The sequence below is a fragment of the Podarcis filfolensis genome (genome assembly GCF_964270895.1).
Source record: "Podarcis filfolensis genome assembly, chromosome: 16".
NCBI lineage: Eukaryota > Metazoa > Chordata > Lepidosauria > Squamata > Lacertidae > Podarcis > Podarcis filfolensis.
The window spans coordinates 12,221,450-12,241,383 of NC_139620.1; the positions used below are offsets into that span (position 1 = coordinate 12,221,450).

General features: G+C 46.6%; 1 protein-coding gene across 4 annotated transcripts in view; it reads left to right on the forward strand.

The window, feature by feature from the left end:
• MACROD1 (mono-ADP ribosylhydrolase 1) overlaps positions 1-19,934 on the forward strand; it is a 309,756-nt gene that overhangs the window by 210,133 nt on the left and 79,689 nt on the right. For 2 of the 4 annotated variants that reach the window (XM_083591912.1, XM_083591911.1), the window contains exon 4: positions 18,749-18,778. The exons of the other annotated variants lie outside the window; for them this stretch is intronic. In XM_083591912.1, the coding sequence (XP_083448038.1) occupies positions 18,749-18,778 (30 nt within the window). The remainder of the gene's footprint in view (positions 1-18,748; positions 18,779-19,934) is intronic. 4 annotated transcript variants of the gene reach the window in all.

Sequence of the window (19,934 nt, forward strand, 5' to 3'; positions counted from 1 at the left end):
ACGCTACTAAGGGCTTGTTTGGGCTTTTCGGTGGTACAGCTTGAACAGCCACAAAATGCTGCAAAATCGATTTAATCTGAGACTCTGGAAGAACACACCAAGTAAGCATGTGTACCACGAGCAATGACAGCTCTACTGTAATTCTTCCAAGTTTCTGGAAAGCTCTCATGTTCAGCGACAGCTTGCCTCTGAAAACCCCCACACCCAGCTTCTTAAATTGGTCACACAAGGTATCCCATCCAGTGGATCCTGTCGATAGAAGGATGGCATCTCCCTGCTTTGTCTGGGTATAACAATGTCACTGGGTGTCATTAAACAAAAATCATAGCCAGTCATGCTTACCTGTGTGATGACCTCATAGAATCATAGCGTTGGAAGGGCCTAAGCTCAACATGAAAAAAACTAAGATCATGGCCACTGGCCCCATCACCTCCTGGCAAATAGAAGGGGAAGAAATGGAGGCAGTGAGAGATTTTACTTTCTTGGGCTCCATGATCACTGCAGATGGTGACAGCAATTAAAAGACGCCTGCTCCTTGGGAGAAAAGGGATGACAAACCTAGACAGCATCTTAAAAAGCAGACATCACCTTGCCGACAAACGTCTGTATAGTTAAAGCTGTGGTTTCCCCAGTAGTGATGTATGGAAGTGAGAGCTGGACCATAAAGAGGGCTGATTGCCAAAGAATTGATGCTTTTGAATTATGGTGCTGGAGGAGACTCTTGAGATTCCCATGGACTGCAAGAAGATCAAACCTATCCATTCTGAAGGAAATCAGCCCTGAGTGCTCACTGGAAGGACAGATCCTGAAGCTGAGGCTTCAATACTTTGGCCACCTCATGAGAAGAGAAAAGACCCTGATGTTGGGAAAGATGGAGAGCACAAAGAGAAGGGGACGACAGAGGACAAGATGGTTGGACAGTGTTCTCGAAGCTACTAACATGAGTTTGACCAAACTGTGGGAGGCAGTAGAAGACAGGAGTGCCTGACGTGCTCTGGTCCATGGGGTCACGAAGAGTCGGACACGACTAAACAAAAAAAAATCTTAACAGCGTGCACAAAGAAGGAAAGTCAGGGCTAGAGCATGTCTGCCTAACCTCTGCTGAATGACTTCCAGCCATGGAGAGACCACCATCACCTCCCCTCTCCAGGCCACTGGATCCGTTGTCAAACTCCTCAACACTCTCCTAATGTCACACCACAGTCACACCAAACATTTAAAGAATTATGATACCCTTTTAAGCAGTCATGGCTTCTCCCCAAGAATCCTGGGAACTATAGTTTGTTAAGGGTGCTTAGAGTTGTTAGGAGCCCCTGTTCCCCTCACAGAGCTACAGTTTACAGAGTGGTTTAGCGATCCATTCCTCTTCCCAGGAAACTCTGGGAACTGTGAGGCCAACAAACCTCTGCACCCTTAACAAACTATGGCTCCCAGAATTCTTTGGGGGAAGCCATGGCTGTTTCGAGCAGCATTGCAGTGCTTTAAATGTGTGGTGTGAATGTGGCCCAGGTCTAGTCCTGCTTGGTGGGGTTCCATTCTCTGTGACAGCTCCTGAAGGCAATTTTGAGATAGCTTGTACTTTAAACAAATAAGGAAGCAGAGGCAATGCGAAGAAGCGTTTTTCAGCGCTGCTTACCACCATTTGGTCGCGTGGGGGTGCAGCAATTAGTTTTTTGTTCAGCCCTCATTTCAACCTTGATTGCAAAATGCCCTTTAGAGGTGCTCCTCTCTGGTCACTCTCACAGTGCACTCCTCCTGCTCACCGCAGGCGAAAGCCACCTTTAATTCCTGCTCCACTGGTGCGGGAAGCTTTCGCAGTTTGCAATTTAGGCACTGCATTTTTAATTGGCCAAGGACCGTGCCAGTTTTACAGATGACCCTCTCTCAGCAGTTTGCCATCTCGTAGGCAGCTGGCACTGGGCACTGCTGCCCTCTGCTGGTAATATAGCCAGGTACCCAGATGTGTTACTAGGGCATCTATATCGTACCAACTGCTGGGTGAAGACTTTGAGCCTAGGACCAGATTTCATTGCCAGGTCTTAGCTCTGGATTATGCAAAGTGGGGCATTTGCTCATTTGCATTGCTATCGTTTGCTAAAGGAGGACAGCCTGTCACTCCTTGCCAGCAGTTCCTCCCCCACCCACCCAGTGCTGCTTTTCCTGGGAAACCAGCAGAGCCTGAGAATCTCAGATTTCCTTGAATGAAATACAGAGGAATAAGTTTCTAGTCCTCATCACTCTGAAGCCAAACTTGAAATCAGCAGAGGAGGTCAGTGGACAGGCAGGGAACTAAGCAAGGCTTTCAGTGAATCAGGAAATGGGACTTCAGTGCTTTGTATAGCACCATGTCATTCCTTGTGCCTATTGGAAGAAAATTAACTTACACAATTGTGGAGAAGAGAGGTGGGTCATGCCATGAAGGGGAAAGACCACAGGTCGGTGATGGAGCACCTGCTTTGCATGTTGAAGTTCCCAGGATCTAAACCCATCCAGGATCTCCAGGTGTGGCTGGGAGAGACCCCTGCTTGAAACCCTGGAGAGTCGCTGGCAGTCAGTGCAGACAATACTGAGCTAAATGGATCAATGGTCTGACTCAGTATGAGCAACAGGGGATTATTCCCACCCGGTTCCTCTACAGCAGTGGTTTCCAACTTTTTTTTGGCCATGCCCCATCTATGACATATAATTCTTATTATTCAAAAAGTGAACTCCTGTTCACATGGAGGAAGCCTAAAAGGCCATTAACTTGCTCTAAACAAGCTTCCAAATTGCCCCCCTGTGGGGCATGTGCCCCACGTTGGGAACCACGGCTCTACAGCAAAGCCTGTTTCCTGCCTAGTCCATTGCCTTTATTGTGAGCAAATCTTTACTCACGAGCAGGCTATTTACTCACAAGAAGGCCTCCCTAAGAGACAAGGGACTGACTACTGCCTCCATGGCAGGGAAACCAGTTGCTGGGAAAGGGAAGTGCGAAAAGTGCTGCTGGTACTTTCCCCAAAGAATCTTGTTGACCATTGTGAGAACAGGATGCTGGACTAGATGGGCCTTTGGCCTGATCTAGCAGGCTCTCCGTAAGTTCTTACGTTAGTGTAACACACACTCCGGTGCTTCCTATTTATTAATAGATGACACTGGTATAATTATTGGAATGCTATTCAACAATAGTAGTTCAGTTACGCTCCTGCAAGTTGCAGCGCTGGTCATCAGCTTGAACAGCTTCCAATAGCTACTGCCCATGATGGAGATGTTTTCCATCCAAAGTCAGAGGCAGTAGGCTTCTGAATCCCAGCTGCCGGGAATCACACAAGGGGAGAGTTGCCTCTGCACTCGGGGGCTTCTTGTGGGCTCCCCGTAGGCACTGGGAGGTTGTGCATTGGGAGAGCAAGATGCCGGAATAGATGGCCCTTTGGCCTGATGCAGCAGGAATCTTCTTTTTAGGTTCTCCCTGGCAAAAGGGCCACTTCCTCTCCTCTTGCTCTTCCACCTCTTGCATGCTGTGCAATTCACATGTATTGAATGAGTGCATCACATTTGCTTCTTCTGAACATTGCATAGACTCTTCCGCGTTGATTGGGGACCCTGTATTCACAGTCTCCACCTTCAGTCTTTCCTCTTGGTGGAGTAGGGCGGTCACTGGAGTTGGCAGGGCTGTTGGGAGGGCTAGTGTTCACAACCCGGCTCCCCCTCAGCAAGTTCCTTGAATGCCTGGGGGAATCATTTCTGCATAAGGCTTATGGTTGCTTCCGGGTGACCTTTTCGTTGAGCATTCCATCCTGGCTTGTTTGCCCACGAAGTTTGTCAGGGGGTTAGATGCCCTTGGCTGTTTGTTGAGCATTCATTCTGATTTGTTTGCCGGCGGGGGCAGTTAGATGGCATTGCTATCCGACACTTTTCAGGGCATTTTCTATATTCTAATCACAAAAAGTGATGCATTTATTGTGCATGATCATTAAATCACGATTAGTTGAACAACCTGAGTTTGCCAGCAAGTGGCTGGATCTCACCCCCAAAACAGTGGTAGCTAGGAATGGGTGGATCTGTCAGTTCTGGTTTCTCATTTATCCAGACATGTGCAGTTCTCCACATTTCCACATCAGTTTGATATTTGCTTTTTAAATAATGAAGCATCTTAGTGTAATTTTCTCCCTATATGCATATTTTTGTATGCAATTTAGCCTAATATACACATTTTTCAAAAACAATTCCTCCTCATATACTGCAATTGTGATATATTATTTTCACTAATGTATGCATGTATATGTACATTTTGCCCTCATATATGTATTTTTGTACACATTACTTGGCTGGAGTACTGCACTGCAAAATTTGGAAAAGTATGGATTTAGGACAGCTTCGTTTTGATTCATGTGTTTTTTTGGAAGGTACAAATTAGGTAGGTTTGCCTTGTAACACAAGTCAAAATGAATTCCACCTCCCACCGCACACCATCCCTAATGACAGTCTGGAAGTGCCCTTGATCTTCAAATTCCGCATCACCTTCTGTGACCTCTATTCAGATACTTAGTGAGAGCCTGCCTTTAGTTTTGTGCATCTCACTATGACAGGCTAGACCAGCAGTTCTGCGTGAACTTCTCTCATGAACCAGTAGGTTGCTGCCTTTCTGGCTGCCGCTGCTGCTGCTGCTTAAACCTTGCGTACCCTTCTCGTTTGTGTGCAGGGCAGGCAGGGACTTTGCAACAGGTTGCATCCTCTCAGCATGTGCCCTCCAGACAGGGTGGAGCAAAGACTGCCGGGAGCAGGTGAGCGGCGGTCTGAGCAAACGTCTGCTGAAATTGAGTGGGCACTAGAGTGATGACAAGGAAAGCCTTGCTGCACGGCGGTTGCCCGGCAACAGAAACGCCTGATGCCAGAGAAGTGGGAGAAGGAGGAGGGTGCCAGGGAGATGGATGGGTTTTTCTAATATAACCGCCAGAGCGTAAACTGTGCGGTTTGGGAAGGAAAAAGAGAGGCGCTGGTCTACATATCAATAACAACTCTGGTACAGGAAGCCTGAGCTTGTCGGGCTCGGTGTGGGTTTCCCTGATGGGTTGAGCCGCAGGCTGTGAGGGGCTCCCTGATTGCCAGGCTTCTTTTATGGCGGCTTATTTTTGACAGTCAGTGTTAATCATTATTGGTGCCGATAAACAGCAACACCACAATCGGAGCCAGGCCTGCCTTGGGCGGCAGATTTGGGGAGGCTGTGAGAGGCCACCAGAATGCCCATTATTTAGTTTATTTTACCCTGCAGTGGGTGTCAGGGGAAGGAAGCAGTTTTGGGTTTTCTGCCCCCAGGCTCCAAAATGCTACTGAGCAAAATTGCAAAGTGAGAGACTGTGTAGTGTTGTGGTTAGAGCGTCCTTCCCCACCACCTGGTGCCCTCCAGATGGGGATGGGAGAGATCGTCAGGTCGCACTTAAAGTCATATCTACCTAATTTCCACTTTCTGGGGACCCCCACCCCAAAGAACGCCATCCTTTGACATTTGCATTTCTCCAAATTTTGCAGTGCTCTTCTCCAGCCAAGTGATGTGTACAGAAAGGCTGGAGAATAAGGTATGCACAAGAATGCATATATTCTTGATGACAGCATACCAAAAAAAAAAGCATTAGGGAAAACCACATTGAAAAATGTATACATTAGGAAAAAGCACACTAAAATGTTGGTGAATTTTCATGAGGATTAAAAGAAAAACACAAGCAAACATTTATGGAGATGTGGGGAACTGAATTTAAGATTGGAAAGGAGATAAACTGAAGTGGACAGATACTTCCACCCCCCATTTCCCATTATTGTTGGACTGCGACCCCATCCTCTCTGAGCATTGACTATTCTGGCTGGGGCTGATGGGAATTGCGAGTCCAATAATATTGGGAGGCCAGCAGGTTGGGAAGGCTGGAGCAGCACCTTCAGGGACATGTAATAGGTGGGCATCCTAAAAAATAGAGACATCACCTTGCCAACAAAGGTCCGTATAGTTAAAGCTATGGTTTTCCCAGTAGTGATGTATGGAAGTGAAAGCTGGACCATAAAGAAGGCTGATCGCTGAAGAATTGATGCTTTTGTATTATGCTGCTGGAGGAGACTCTTGAGAGTCCCGTGGACAAGAAGATCAAACCTATCCATTCTTAAGGAAATCAGCCCTGAGTGCTCACTAGAAGGACAGATCGTGAAGCTGAGGCTCCAATACTTTGGCCACCTCATGAGAAGAGAAGACTCCCTGGAAAAGACCCTGATGTTGGGAAAGATGGAGGGCACAAGGAGAAGGGGACGGCAGAGGACGAGATGGTTGGATAGTGTTCTCGAAGCTACCAGCATGAGTTTGACCAAACTGTGGGAGGCAATGGAAGACAGGAGTGCCTGGCGTGCTCTGGTCCATGGGGTCACGAAGAGTCAGACACAACTAAACGACTAAACAACAACAACAATAGGTGGGAAAGGGAGCTCATAGGAACATGTTGTTTGGTGGTTGTGGGGAGGGGATAATTCAGAGCCACCTGAGTAGCCATTGCTGGAGACGGCTTCTAGTGTGACTTCACAGGGCTGTGGTCATGCTCTTAGAGCAGGAATGGAAAATCTGTGTCCTTCCAGATGTTTGCTGGACTACAACTTCCATAATTTCTTGACGTTGAGCATGCTGATTGGGGCTTATGGGAATTGGTGTCCAGCAATGCCATTGAACTACAACTCCCATCATTCCTGGCTGTTGGGCATGCTTGGCTAGGGCTGATGGGAATTGCAGTGTAACAATATCTGGAGGCCACTGCATTGGGTTAGAGTCCCAGACTAGGGCTAAAGAGACTCAGCTTTCAAATCCCCATACAGACATGAAGCCCACAGGATAACTTTGGGCCTATGGATACATCGCAACTTACCTACCTCTCAGGGTTGTTGTGAAAATATAAAAAGGGGGAAAGGGGAAGAGAGAGTGTGGGCAGGATTGCAGCCCAAGTAAGGCAGTGATGTATAGTGGCGAGCGTAGACTAGGGCCAGGAGGACCCAGATTCAAATCTCCTCTTTGCTGTGAAGTGCACTAACTAGGTGACTGCTTGGGCCGGTCATTACCACTCAGCCTGACCTACCTCAAAGGGTTGTTGTGAAGCTGAAATAGAGGGAGGAGAACCATGCACACTCCTTGAGCTGCTCGGCAAGCGTGTGGAATACTGATGTAATAAGCAATCCAAGCCATCTGACAGCTAGGGAGCAGGAGTAGGGTCAGCCCTTCGACAGAAGCAAAATTATTGCATTGATTTCCCACTCATCCTCCTATGAGCTTTGGGGCAAGTGAACGTTATCCCTCACTTTATCCCTGCCTTTCAATCAAATGATTCTCAAGGCAGTTTACAAGCAAATGGTTGCAATAATACAGATGGGAGGCCAGGATTCAAATTTCCACTCAGCTGAGAAGCTCACTGGGTGACCTTAAGAAAGCCACTGCCTCTCAGCCTAACCTACCTCACAAGATTATGGATTAAATGGGGAGGGGGAGAAGTATGTGTGCCACTTTCAGCTCCTTGAAGGAAAGGCGAGATGTTGTCATCGTCATCATCCCTGGCTAATGGACGGGGCCAGAGCCCTTTAGTTCTGCAATGACAGGGCAACAGGCAGTGGTTTCTGGTGGTGTTTGGGGAAGGAACGCCAGCTCCCTGCAGCTGCTCCTTCTCTGACTTTCTGGTTGGCACCAGGGTGGGCTTCCCCTGCCGTGATGTTCCTCCTGGGGGGCTGGGGATGCAGCTTCTCAGTGGCCCTGGCCCCACAGCCGACGATTAAGGCTAGCATGTACGTCCCTTCTGCTTTCCAGTCCCCAGGGCTATGGGTTGTTGCAGCCACATATGTCTTTTCTGGCAAGGAGGTGGGGAAGTAACCAACACCAGCTTGTGGAAGGAAACCTAGCTTTTCTTGATCTGTGTTGAAAGGCGCCTAGTGCCCCAAACCGGGGCTGGGGTCATGGCATCTTCAAAACCTCTGAGCCAGCACCAGGCCTGGTGGGCACAGATGCCTTTCCCACCTGTTGCCAGCTGAACCGCAGTGTCCTTAATTAGCAAAAAGAGAATGGTAGGAATGCGGGTGGGGGGACTATACCGATCAACAAGAGTGCTTGGGGTGGATGTAGGGGAGCTGCCCCAAAGCCACCGCAAAGATAAGAGGGACCGCCCGCATATGTGATTTATCTGTAGCCCTTTGCTAGGGGTGGCTGGTTCAGCAACCCCCTTGCTCACTCCCATTGCGCTTCCCTCTTTGCAGTTTGGGAGCAGCACATTCTGTCTTAATTAGCTGCTTATATTAATCTGGCAAATAAAAGCAGCCCCCGTGCTTTCAGGCTGCTAGATTAATTATTCCCCAAGTGCAGGACTGTCAAAGTGGGGGGGGGAGGCAGAGAGAGAGAGAGAGATGGTGGGGGGAGGAAGTTGGGTTTGTGTAGAGGGGGGCAAAAAAGTCGAGGGTTTGATAGTGCACAACTCTGTGTTGGCTTGCCGTGTGGCAGAATGAAGGGCAGAGTGTGCAAGGGACAGGGAGAAATCTGTTCCAGTTTACATTCCGAAGTGAATCTGTCTTAATTTTCACTTTCTAAAGCAACGGGTGAACCGAAACACAGCTATCCTTGGAAATTCACACCTCTCTGGATTTTGCAATGCAGTTCCCCAACCAAAAAACTGTGTGCATTGGGGGAAAGAGTATATAAAAATGTGTGTGCGTATCAGTGAAAATAAGCTACTCAGATGTATTATACTACAGGAAATTGGTTGCAGAAATGTGCCTAGGAGGAGAAACACACACTAAAATGCTGGTGAATTTTGTGATAATTTTTTTTTAAAGTGCAAACTGATGTGGAAATGTGGCAAACATAACTTAAGGTTGGAAAAATGAGAAAAGGAAAGGAACAGATAGTGACAGGTCTGCCCATCCTTAGTGAGTGTACAGACAACTGCTGCGAAGTTTTTCCATCTTATAGGACAGGGCTGTGGAACTCCAAGTCACTAGGCTGGTTGTGGCCCATGGCACATTTCTGTCTGACCCATGCTCTCACCACCTCAGCCATAATCTGCTACATTTCCATGCTGGGAAGGTAGGAAGAGAATCCTTAGGGGGTCAGCAGGTGAGCAGCCATGGGTCAAATCTGGCCTAAAAAGGCAGGCATGGGGAACATTTTTCAACTTGAGGGCTGCATTATCTTCAAGGAAAACCTTCTGAGGGCCACATGCAAGGAGTGGACAGGGCCAGGGGAGAAAGTGGGTTGAATAATGGATGTGAATGTTATGTGTATAAACAACAACAGCAACAATATAATCTACGAGCGGGAGTGCCTGGCTCTGCCTAGGAATTTGTAGAAACTAAAAAAAAATTGTAATTTCTAAAGGGATAGTACAATTTGGGAGTTTGGATCCGTCACGTTGAAAGCTGGGCAAAGTCACACCAAAGTGTGTCACAAGTAAAAATAATGTTGTCTTTCCTATTTTTTGTACGGCTTGTGCTTCTGTTTATTACTGTCTTTATCTATTTTTGCACAGCAGTTTTCTTCAAGTTCTACTGCTTGGGGAAAGCAGGAGGAGGAGGTATTCAGCTCAGAGATTCCACACAAACGTTGCGTCATATACACTTTCCAGCATACATCTGCAACAATACGGGCTAGAAACTTTAAATTATTTTCTTTCTTTGTAGAAAGGAAAGGAAAGAATGACCACTGCGATTTGCAGGGAGCTGAGCATCACAGCCACTTCTCTGCTTGCCTTGAACTGCTGTATACAGAACTATTTTTACCTGGGTCTAGCCATTCATCTGGTCCTCACTCCTCCCTGTAGGCTCCAGTCTCCTTCCCTCCCTTCCCTGTATCGTCAGTCCCATCTCTTCCTATCTATTTAATCTGTCTATCTGTGTAGCCTTCCTTCCCAAGAGCCTACCACACGGCCTTCTGCTGTTCTGCCTGTCCAATCCCATTTACTCTCCCCGTATTTCTGCAAATCTCCTTTCAGTTTGTCCCAGGTGGTTTCCTTGATCTGGGCAGACATGGAGCAGGCCAGCTCACACATGGCTGCTGTACCTTGGCATAAACCCACGGGCAGTTCCTGACTCACACACGCACATGTGCCCCTGCTTATAAATATACCCTTCAACATGTGGACTCTGGCAAGTTTGTACACACACAGTGCTCCGCGTGCACGTATAGAGCTGCTCCAGGTTTTGTGCTTTTTCTTATACAATCCTTGACATATCAAAAGCCCTGATCAAGTCTGGAATTGTAGAATCCAGTCCAGCATCCTCTTCTCCCAGTGGCCAACCTTTAGACCTACGCACAGCACCAATTCTCCCTGCTTGTGACTCTCAAAAGCCGGAATTCAGACACCCACTGGCTCTTATACGGAGGTAGTATATATGCATCATGACTAGTAGTCATTGATAGCCATATCTGCCATGAATTTGTCTAACCCCTTTGAAACCATCCAAGTTGGTAGCATACTGCCTCTGTTACTGCAGGAGAGTAAGTGGTCTTCTGGAAGGCCACGCTAAATTATGGACCTTCCTCGTTCTGGCAAGCAAACGAGGTTATAATAAGTATTTCAGGTTTGACTACAGACAACGACTGATTTATTGATGCATGACCATGCACCCAGGCATCAAGGCGACCTGGAAGGGGCTGCGAAAAGGGGCAGGACAGGGCAGGGTTGGGTGGAAGAGGGCAGAGTGGGCTTATGTGCATTCTGCTGTTGCACATGCTGACCCAAAATGTGCCCCCGTGCAAATCGGGGGTTGCCTGTTTGTGACATTTTAGCATAGAGCAACCTTTGCCAATCTGATGCTCCCCCCCCCAATGTTTTGGACCATTGCTCTCATCAGTCCTAGCCAGTGCTGAGGCTAGATACTTTCCTGTTCTTCAATGGGGTTCCAACTTCACGCTAGCAGTTTAAACGGCAACATTTCTTTGCAAGATTTCTAGTGAAAAGCTGAAGATTGCATTTCAGCTGACTAATTTTTATTTTATTTTTTTGTTAAAACTCAAAGATAAACATATGCAGTCAGAAGACAGCAGCACTGAATTCAATATAATTTACTCCTTGGAGCCTATAGCCTTAATGAATTGGGTATTGTGTTATGTAATGCTGTTCTTTGATTTGGGAATTTATTATTGCATTTATATCCCGCTTTTCCTGTATGCAACTCAGTATGACCCCTGGGCTTCCTTCCAGCTCTGTGATTCTATGTGGCATACATGGGGTTGCATCCAACTAGTTTTTACTCAGAGAAGACCCACTAAAATTAATGGACCTAAGTACTACATAGCCATTAATGTCAATGGGTTGTGGTCTGAGAGTCCCAGCTCTTACTTGTCCCCAGTTCTAGTCACATTCTGGGCTTCCCTAAGTCACAGGGACTCCAGGTCATCCTTGGAGGAGGAATCCTCCAGCTGAGACATAACACAGGGTAGTTACCAGCAATAGAAGCCTGGCAGCTGCCTGGTGATTCCTCTTATTGGCGCCAGCCCTCGTGATATGTTGGGGTGGGGGGTGGGTAACGGCCTTCAGAAGAGAAATTATTTATTCTTTTTCATGTGACGCTCACCTAAACCAAACACAGCAAAAATTAATCCCTTTCGGAAGGTGCTCTTCCGCCCCTCGAAAAGCGACAAGCTTTTTTCCGGGCCGCTGTCCACCTGGATGCGGTCTAGCTGGGGAAAGACTGACAACCTCAATTAGCTTCACAACTCGGGAGCCAGTGGATTAAGTGTTTGCTGGGGTGATTGACAGGAGCTGGTGGAAGCGCAGGCGTCCGTGGAGAGATGGGCTGTCTGGATGCCTGACGGAGGGGTCAGATGCTGACCCAGGGAGAGGCAGCGCGGGTGGGCCTCACAAAGTGGTGTGTGTGTGTGTGTGTGTGTGTGTGTGTGTAATATGGTTGTTGAGGCCACTTGTGTGGCACTGGCAGCTCGACTGAGAGACTGACAACTCAGTTAGCAGAACTAAAATAGGGTTTTCTTCCCACCCCAAGCTGCAGCCTCACCGTATTTTACTTTTGGGGGTGCAGTAAATACAAAATCAGTTAACCCCATACAGGCAGAAAGGGGATCACCCTAAGGTTATCCGTTTATCCTGACTATTCATCCTGATTTGCTTGCACAAGGTTTTCACTGAGGTTAGGTAATACAGGGGTACCTCTGGTTAAGAACTTAATTTGTTCTGGAGGTCTGTTCTTAACCTGAAACCGTTCTTAACCTGAGGTACCACTTTAGCTAATGGGGCCTCCCGCTGCTGCTGCTGCACAATTTCTGTTCTCATCCTGAAGCAAAGTTCTTAACCTGAGGTACTACTTCCAGATTAGCGGAGTCTGTAACCCGAAGCGTTTGTAACCCGAGGTATCACTGTATCTGGTCTTTGCTGAGCATTTGTTCTGATTCGCTTGCAAGGAGGATATATAAAACAACGAGCATCCATCATGATTTGATTCACGGGGTGTTTACATGTCTTCCCATTAAACATTCATCCATCCCTCACTTTTCGGTGTATTTCCCAGTCACTTTCTAAACTGTAAGAAGTCCAGTTCTTTTCAAAGGGGATTTTAAAAGGGTCCAGAAAATGGGCCAGTATTCACCCATGAGGCCATTTCCCCCAAACCACATCCACCTGTCCATTGGCTGACATCACTAGCAACATCATCTGAAGGACAAGAGGCCAAGCTTACATCCTGCATTGGCTGCACCCAGTGCTTTTTTCTGGGGGGGGGGGGACTCAGGGGTATGCATACCCCTAAACGTTTTGTGAATCTTTGTACTTTTGTCCATTTACTGTATTTATTTTCCCCGATTTGAACTATAAAATGGTGATTTTCTTGAGTCAGAATGAGAGTACCCCTAAACATTATTATTATTATTTTTTTAGAATAAAAAGCACTGGCTGCTGCACCTCTTCCCAGTAGCAGAGGTTAAATCCTGCTCAATTCAAAAAGATTCATTCCAACTCCTCTCTGATTCAAGAAAAGGTTTTCATTGGAATCCCTTGTCCGAACACTGTTTTAGCAGTGTTTTGCAAGGTGGTTTGAAGTCCTGACTTCAATGCAGCTTGTAGGTGACTGACAGGCAGCTACATAGCATGGGTTCTTGACAATGGTTCCTCTGGTTTTCAGACAGAGGGTTTCCCCTGGAGATGCCATACCTTCTGTATGCAGAGCTGGAGCCCTTCGCCTTGCTTCAGTCGCTGCTAAATCACAGTCAACGGGATCAAGCAGGGCTGTCCAATAGCTCTCTGCTAAGCTGTGGGCATAGGCAAGTGCCCAACCACACTGACCACTGACGCCAGCCCCAAATGTGCACATTCGTCACTTCTTGTCGTGTTTTTCATCCTTCAAAGTGCAGCAGCCAGGAATGGGAACTGGCTCCCATCAAAAAGCATTTCCTTTCGTGGGCTCTGCAGGGGCAGGCAGACGTTCTCTCCTTGTGAGCTGGATCCGTGGCAGGTCACATCTTTTTTTAAGGCACCCTTGGATGTTGCATGCACCAAGTGAGGGCCACAAGCATGTAAATTTCCTCAGCAAATAGAATGCAACTTTTATGCCCTGGCGTGGAATCAATGTGCCATTTGCATAATGATTTTATTGTTGACGTTTTCATTCCCCCCCCCCCCCCCGTGCCCTCCCCACCTTTAGTTAATAAGCTGTTTTGAGCACACGTTGGAAAATGCGGTGTGTATGTTTTAAAAGCAAATGAAATGAAACAAAATCTGGTCATGCTCTCTCGTCCAGTTGTTTTCAGACTTCTTTAAAATTGAAAATTCCTATCTTTAATTCATCATTTCCCCATCAGCTTGTCTTCTGGAAATGCCAGGGATTGAACCTGGGACCTGCTGCATGGAAGGCAGATGCACCACCATTGAGCTATGGCTCTAAGTAGACTTTTGAATAACTACATGCAGAAATGATGCAGAATTCAACTGATCTATTCATGGTACTTGGTTTCAAGGTTGCTCACCATCCTATCTGCTTTCCTCTGGATGAGATGCAGTTTGTCAATGTGTCGCCCCGAACTACACACAGTACTCCAGAGGATGCTGGGACATTTTCTATGGGATACTCTCAGGCTGGAGGAAGTCGAATATGATTTCAGAGTGCTATTGCTGCTCAGAGAGAATGCGTTTGTGCCATTGTTGCTTTTGGTCAAACAGGTTACGTAGGTCCTGAATTCTTAATAATAATCTTGCACAACGTGTTTGAGCAGAAGCGAGGAAAGCTTTCAAACCACTCTGAAGAATTTGTTTCTTTTCATGAACTGAAGGTACACCCTGGGACACACACATTCCGCCCCCCCCCCATCAACTGCAAATTCCAAGAGAAGATTGGTGGTGGGTGGAAAAGCCATTCAGCCCCCTCCCCAGTGTAAGCTGGTGAAACGTGCTTGCAACACCCCAATTCTCATACAAAAGATTGCTTCCCTCCCTCCCCACACTATGACGCATTGCCAGCAATTCTACTCCAGCTGCGGTCTTCGTTTACTCTACCGCAGCCTGTCCTCCTCTGATGTAAAAGTCAAGTTATTTTTAAAATATTTTTGTTAAGGATATATTTGCAAAAAAATAAACAAACAAAAAACTGGTGTGATGCATGCAAGCACTGCTCCCAACACCCCTATCTGGCATGTTCCGCCCCAAGTTTCCTGTTCTAACCACATGCAATTGAGATGTGGGGAAGGGCTGTAGCTGGGTTGTAGAACTTCTGAGAGGCTTACTTACTGCTACTTCTGCTTTTCATGCAGAAGGTCCCAGGTTCAATCCCGAGCATCTCCAGGTAGAGTTGGGAGAGACCCCTGTCTGAAATCCTGAAGAGCTTCTGCCAAGAGTGTAGGCAAAACCCAATGTTCTGCTTTCTGTGTTCCTAGAAGCCTCTCCGGAGTTGGGAATGCTGTAATATTATGTTGGGAACTGTCCTGACATTTGCAGGTATAGGGCAGCATACTGAATGAATGAATGAATGAATGAATATTAAGAGTTTCAAGTCATGCAGAGACTTCTATGCACTTTCATCCAAACGTGCTCCAAAGACCTCTTCAGACCTTTGTGCTCAACCAAGAACAGCCGGGTCCACACATGTAGAACAGGGATATTTGGGGGGTGGGGCGCGCACAACCACCTTTGCTCCCTATACACCTCCCACCCACAAATGTTGCTCGGACGCACTCAAACAGGGCTGCCATTTCTCCACAATGGGTTTTCCAGAGTTCTAAATCACACCTCATCAGTTGCAGCACTGGCAACTTAGCGTTCATGCGTGAGCTGTGTGCATATCTGCACTAGAGGCAAGGTGCACTACCCACCTTGCCCAGCTGAGAGATTTGATTTCTAAAGACCCTGGGGAGGGAGCTGAATCTTGAAGAATAACCATACCAGCAGCTCAGTCGCGAGAAAAAATTTAACAAGAGTATTCCCAGAAGCCCTGAGCGGTGATTCACCAGGGACAGGTTCCAGAAAACAGGGATCACCTCTCATAAAGAGGAGTGCAGTCAGAGTACACGTGAGCTGTCTTTTCTAAGAAGGCTTTTCAGCCCTCCTGATGGTCTCCTTGGGGAGTCTTCTGATCAGCTCCCAAGGAGCCCATAGCTGAGTAGTTGAGAACGTGTTTTGCCTTCAGAAGGTGCCAGGTTCCAGCTGTCTCCAGCTAGGAGAAAGGAACAGGAAGCAGGTGACCCCGAGGAGATGCTGCCAGTCTGTGTTGTAGGCAGCTCTGGGTTAGATGTGCAGCCAATCAAATCTGGTATATGTGTCAAGAAAAGGCTAATTCTGAAAGACCTGATAAGCAGTTTTCCTTGTCTTGGCATTCTCTTGATGTGCTTCTTTCCTAGCTATTTTGAGACCCCCCTCTCTCCATATGAGATGTAGCCCGTTGGCTGTTTACACACACACTGCGGTGTGGGGAGACTGACCTGAAGTTTCAATGCGTGCCCCTCCCAACCCGCATTACACACCTCACTTCTCCCAGCTCCAACCACAGCGGCATGGATCTCCTGGCTAGGCTCCCTGGGAACAGGGGCTTATTCTGTACTGGGTGTTTCCGAGGTGACAGCAATCGTATGCGATGCTCCCGTTGCCAAGGTAACTTCTCGGTAACAGGTGCTAAACCTTCAGCAAACTGCTAGGGCATGAATGAAGTCTGGAACGGCATTTATTTCCAGCTGTAACTGGGGACAGGGGTGTGAGGGGGAAAACAGTGAGGAGATTTTGTCTACAAGCTGATTTGAAGCATAAACACGGCTTATCCTACAGGTTGCCCCCAGTAGCGAAAGCCCAGGGAAATACAGGGCTGTATCAATGCTAGTTCTACTCAGAGGACACCCATTGAAATTAATGGGCATGACTTAATCTGAGAAGGAGAAGCATTGGATACAGCCCATAAGTAGTGTCCAACTTCAACATAGGCTTATGCAAGCAGATCCCGTTCAACCCAGGGGTCTCCCAGGGAGTCAGGTTTAGAGTATAAAGTAAGCAGGGATGTAGGATGTGGAACTCACTTCCACAAGATGTGCTGCTACCTTTTATTTATTTGGCAGATTTGTATATCCACAATGTGGTGATGGGTGCTAGCTTGTGTTGGTTTCTTTGCTTGTTTACTTCTTTATTTTGTGTATTTGCATAGCACCCTTTGGCCAATTGGCTCACAGTCCTGAGGACAGCATGATAGACAATGAAGGGGGTTGCTGCTGGACAGAGGCTCCAGCTCCTGGGGGCGGCTGAGCACTTTTGGGCCCGCTGAATATTTTTGGGGTAGGATCAGTATAGCCAGGTGCCTGTAGGGAGCTCATAACAGCCACATGTGATTCTCAGTTATTCAGAGGCACACGCAACCTCTGACAGTGGAGGTAGAACACAGCCATTGCGGATAAGACGAAGAAGAGTTTGGATTTGATATCCCGCTTTATCACTACCCTAAGGAGTCTCAAAGCGGCTAACATTCTCCTTTCCCTTCCTCCCCCACAACAAACACCCTGTGAGGTGAGTGGGGCTGAGAGACTTCAGAGAAGTGTGACTAGCCCAAGGTCACCCAGCAGCTGCATGCAGAGGAGCGGGGAATCAAACCTGGTTCACCAGATTATGAGTCTACTGCTCTTAACCACTACACCACACTGGCATTGACAGCTTTACCCTCCAAAAAAACAATAAAAACAATATGAAGTCATAATAAAAAACAAACACTAAAAGGGCAATCAATAAGACCAACATTAAAAGCAGGTGGTTAAAACAATGAATTAAACTTAGAATGATTTTCAAAATGGATTGAAGAGATTCAGGGAGGGAGAGGCCGTCAGCTGCAAACCTCCCATTATGAGGTGATCAGAATGCTGGGGGCAGCCAGCACGGGGAGGGATTTTGCCTTCATGCCCTGTTGGGAATCGAAGAGAAATATGGTTTGGTAACTTGCACTTTCTGGAGCAGTAAATGAACTGAAATGCAGCCATCCTTTGAAACCCAGACTTCTACGAATCTTGCAGTGCAGTTCTTCAGCCAATTAAAATGGACAAGAATGCATAAAGTGCACATTAAAATGCATATATTAATCAAAATAAAGGGGAAAATGCATTGTAGATGGGGAAATTGATTTGGGAAATGTGCCTATTAAGACAATTCTGCACTAAGATGCTTAATTTACACAAGGGCTTTCTGGGAAAAAATGCAAACTTATGTGGAAATGTGGAAAACCGAACTTCAGACTGAAAAGATAAGAAGCTGAGAAAAAGTGAAATTCAAGGTTCACCCATCCCTTCCCCTAAGCATCCTCTAAGCCAGGGGTAGGCAACTTAAGGCCCGTGGGCTAGATGCGGCCCAATCACCTTCTTAATCCGGCCCACGGACAGTCTGGGAATCAGTGTGTTTTTACATGAGTAGAATGTGTCCTTTTATTTAAAATGCCTCTCTGGGTTATTTGTGGGGCATAGGAATTCATTCATTTATTTATTTTTCAAAATATAGTCTGGCCCACCACATGGTCTGTTGGGCATAGGAATTCATTCATTTATTTATTTTTCAAAATATAGTCCGGCCCACCACATGGTCTGAGGGACGGTGGACCGGCCCACAGCTGAAAAAGGTTGCTGACCCCTGCTCTAAGCATTTCTCACCAGAGTGTCCACAACTATGGTCCTTGCTGTCATATTGCCCACCTGTCAAAGATGGCCCAGAGGAGTGGGGGAGATAAAGACCAGGCCTGCGAGGCCAAAAGGTTCCCACCTCCTGGTCTATTTGTATATAAAGCCATCAGCAGGCATGGCCTTTTGCGAGTGCAGAAGGACAGGTCTCTACCCCAAGTGAGTGACTTTGCAGTCACTAACTTGACACAGAAGACATTACAGAGTGAAATGCAGTTGCACAAATAGCTCAGCTGGTAGAGCATGAGACTCTTGAGCTCAGGGTCGTGGGGTTGATCCCCACAGTGAGGAAAATATTCCTGTATTGCAGGGGGTTGGACTAGATCACCCTTGTGGTCCCTTCCAACTTTACGACCCTATGATTCAGACAAAGGGATGAAGATGTTTTGAGTTTCGGTACCTGAGTTCCCACAAGGAAATGGGCCTGGTAAGAGAAGCAGCTTGGTGCAAAGTGGGGGTGGAGGGGACTCAAAGGGTTGGGACAAGGGCTGGAGGGAAGAAGGAGCTTTCCAAAAAGCCAAATGAGTTACTATTGTAATGCTTCCCCCTGCTTTTTTTGTGAATGAACTAAAGTGAAATGGTTCCTGAGCAGGCAGCAATTTAATAACATCATCTTTCTCTGTGTTTTCTTTGTAGCTAACAGTTCCCTGCTGGGAGGAGGCGGTGGTGAGTCTCCTAATTGATACCTTTTTCTTCTTCACAGCATTCAAATTAATATCTCTACTGGTTTGAAAGGGAGGGGGAAGGAAGCACAGGGTGCTGGGAGTTGGGTACTGCCTGTGGCTGTTCAGAATACATAAGATGCCGAGCTGGCTGAATCCCTGGAAAGCTGCTGCCAGTCAGTGGTGGACTAGATAGACAAGAAGCCAGATCACTACTAAGCAGAAGGTTGTGATCTTAAGTTCAAGAATGGCACAATATTAAATAAGTATGTCTTCCACAGTACATAACTTACAGCATTTCATTACCAGGTGAGATAGCTTTTTAATTATTATTTTTTTTAAAGGAAAAACAGAAATACTTGGAGAATAGGTCTATGAATCACCACTCAACATGATGGCAAAATAGAACCTCCATCTGCAGGGGCACTCCACCTTTTGGTGACAGCTGATGGGGTCAAGCAGTACAAGAAGGGGTAACCAACATGGTGCTCCTCCATGTGTCATTGTCCTACAACATGTTGTGTTATGCCACACCTCCACAGCATCCATTTTGTGAGTGGCAACCCCAAAACTCTCTCAAAATTAAAAATGTGCCCCTTGGTCAAAAAAGGTTGGTCTACTCTGATTGGCAGCAGCTCTCCAGGGATTCAGGCAGAGAAAGGTGTTTTTTCGTCACCTGGCTGGGCAGAACAAAACAGCATTTGGAAAGAATATTAAGATAAATTTTGACTCTTGGTGTGTTGTTTATTTGGTTGTTTAATATTGTTCTACCTAGGGAGAGGACAGAATTCCCATTTTGTTTGCATTTTGATGTGGAGCTGCCTAATTTGTACTTTTCAAAATGTTATGCAAACCAAAACACACATTCACTTTTCTGAAATTTGCAGTTCAATTCTCCAGCCAAATAATTCGCACAAAAAAGCACATATTGGAGGGAAATGTGGTTCAAAATGCACACACTGATGAAAATAACATACAAAAATGTTAGGATATATTAGGATAATTTGCTTATAAAAATGTGCATATTAGTCAAAACTTCATATAAAATATTGATGATTTTTTTATGATTAGCATTTTTTAAAAACAATCAATCTGTAAATTGCTGGGAAAATGGAAAACACTGAGAAACCAAAACAAATCCTGACATCTTGAGTGCTACC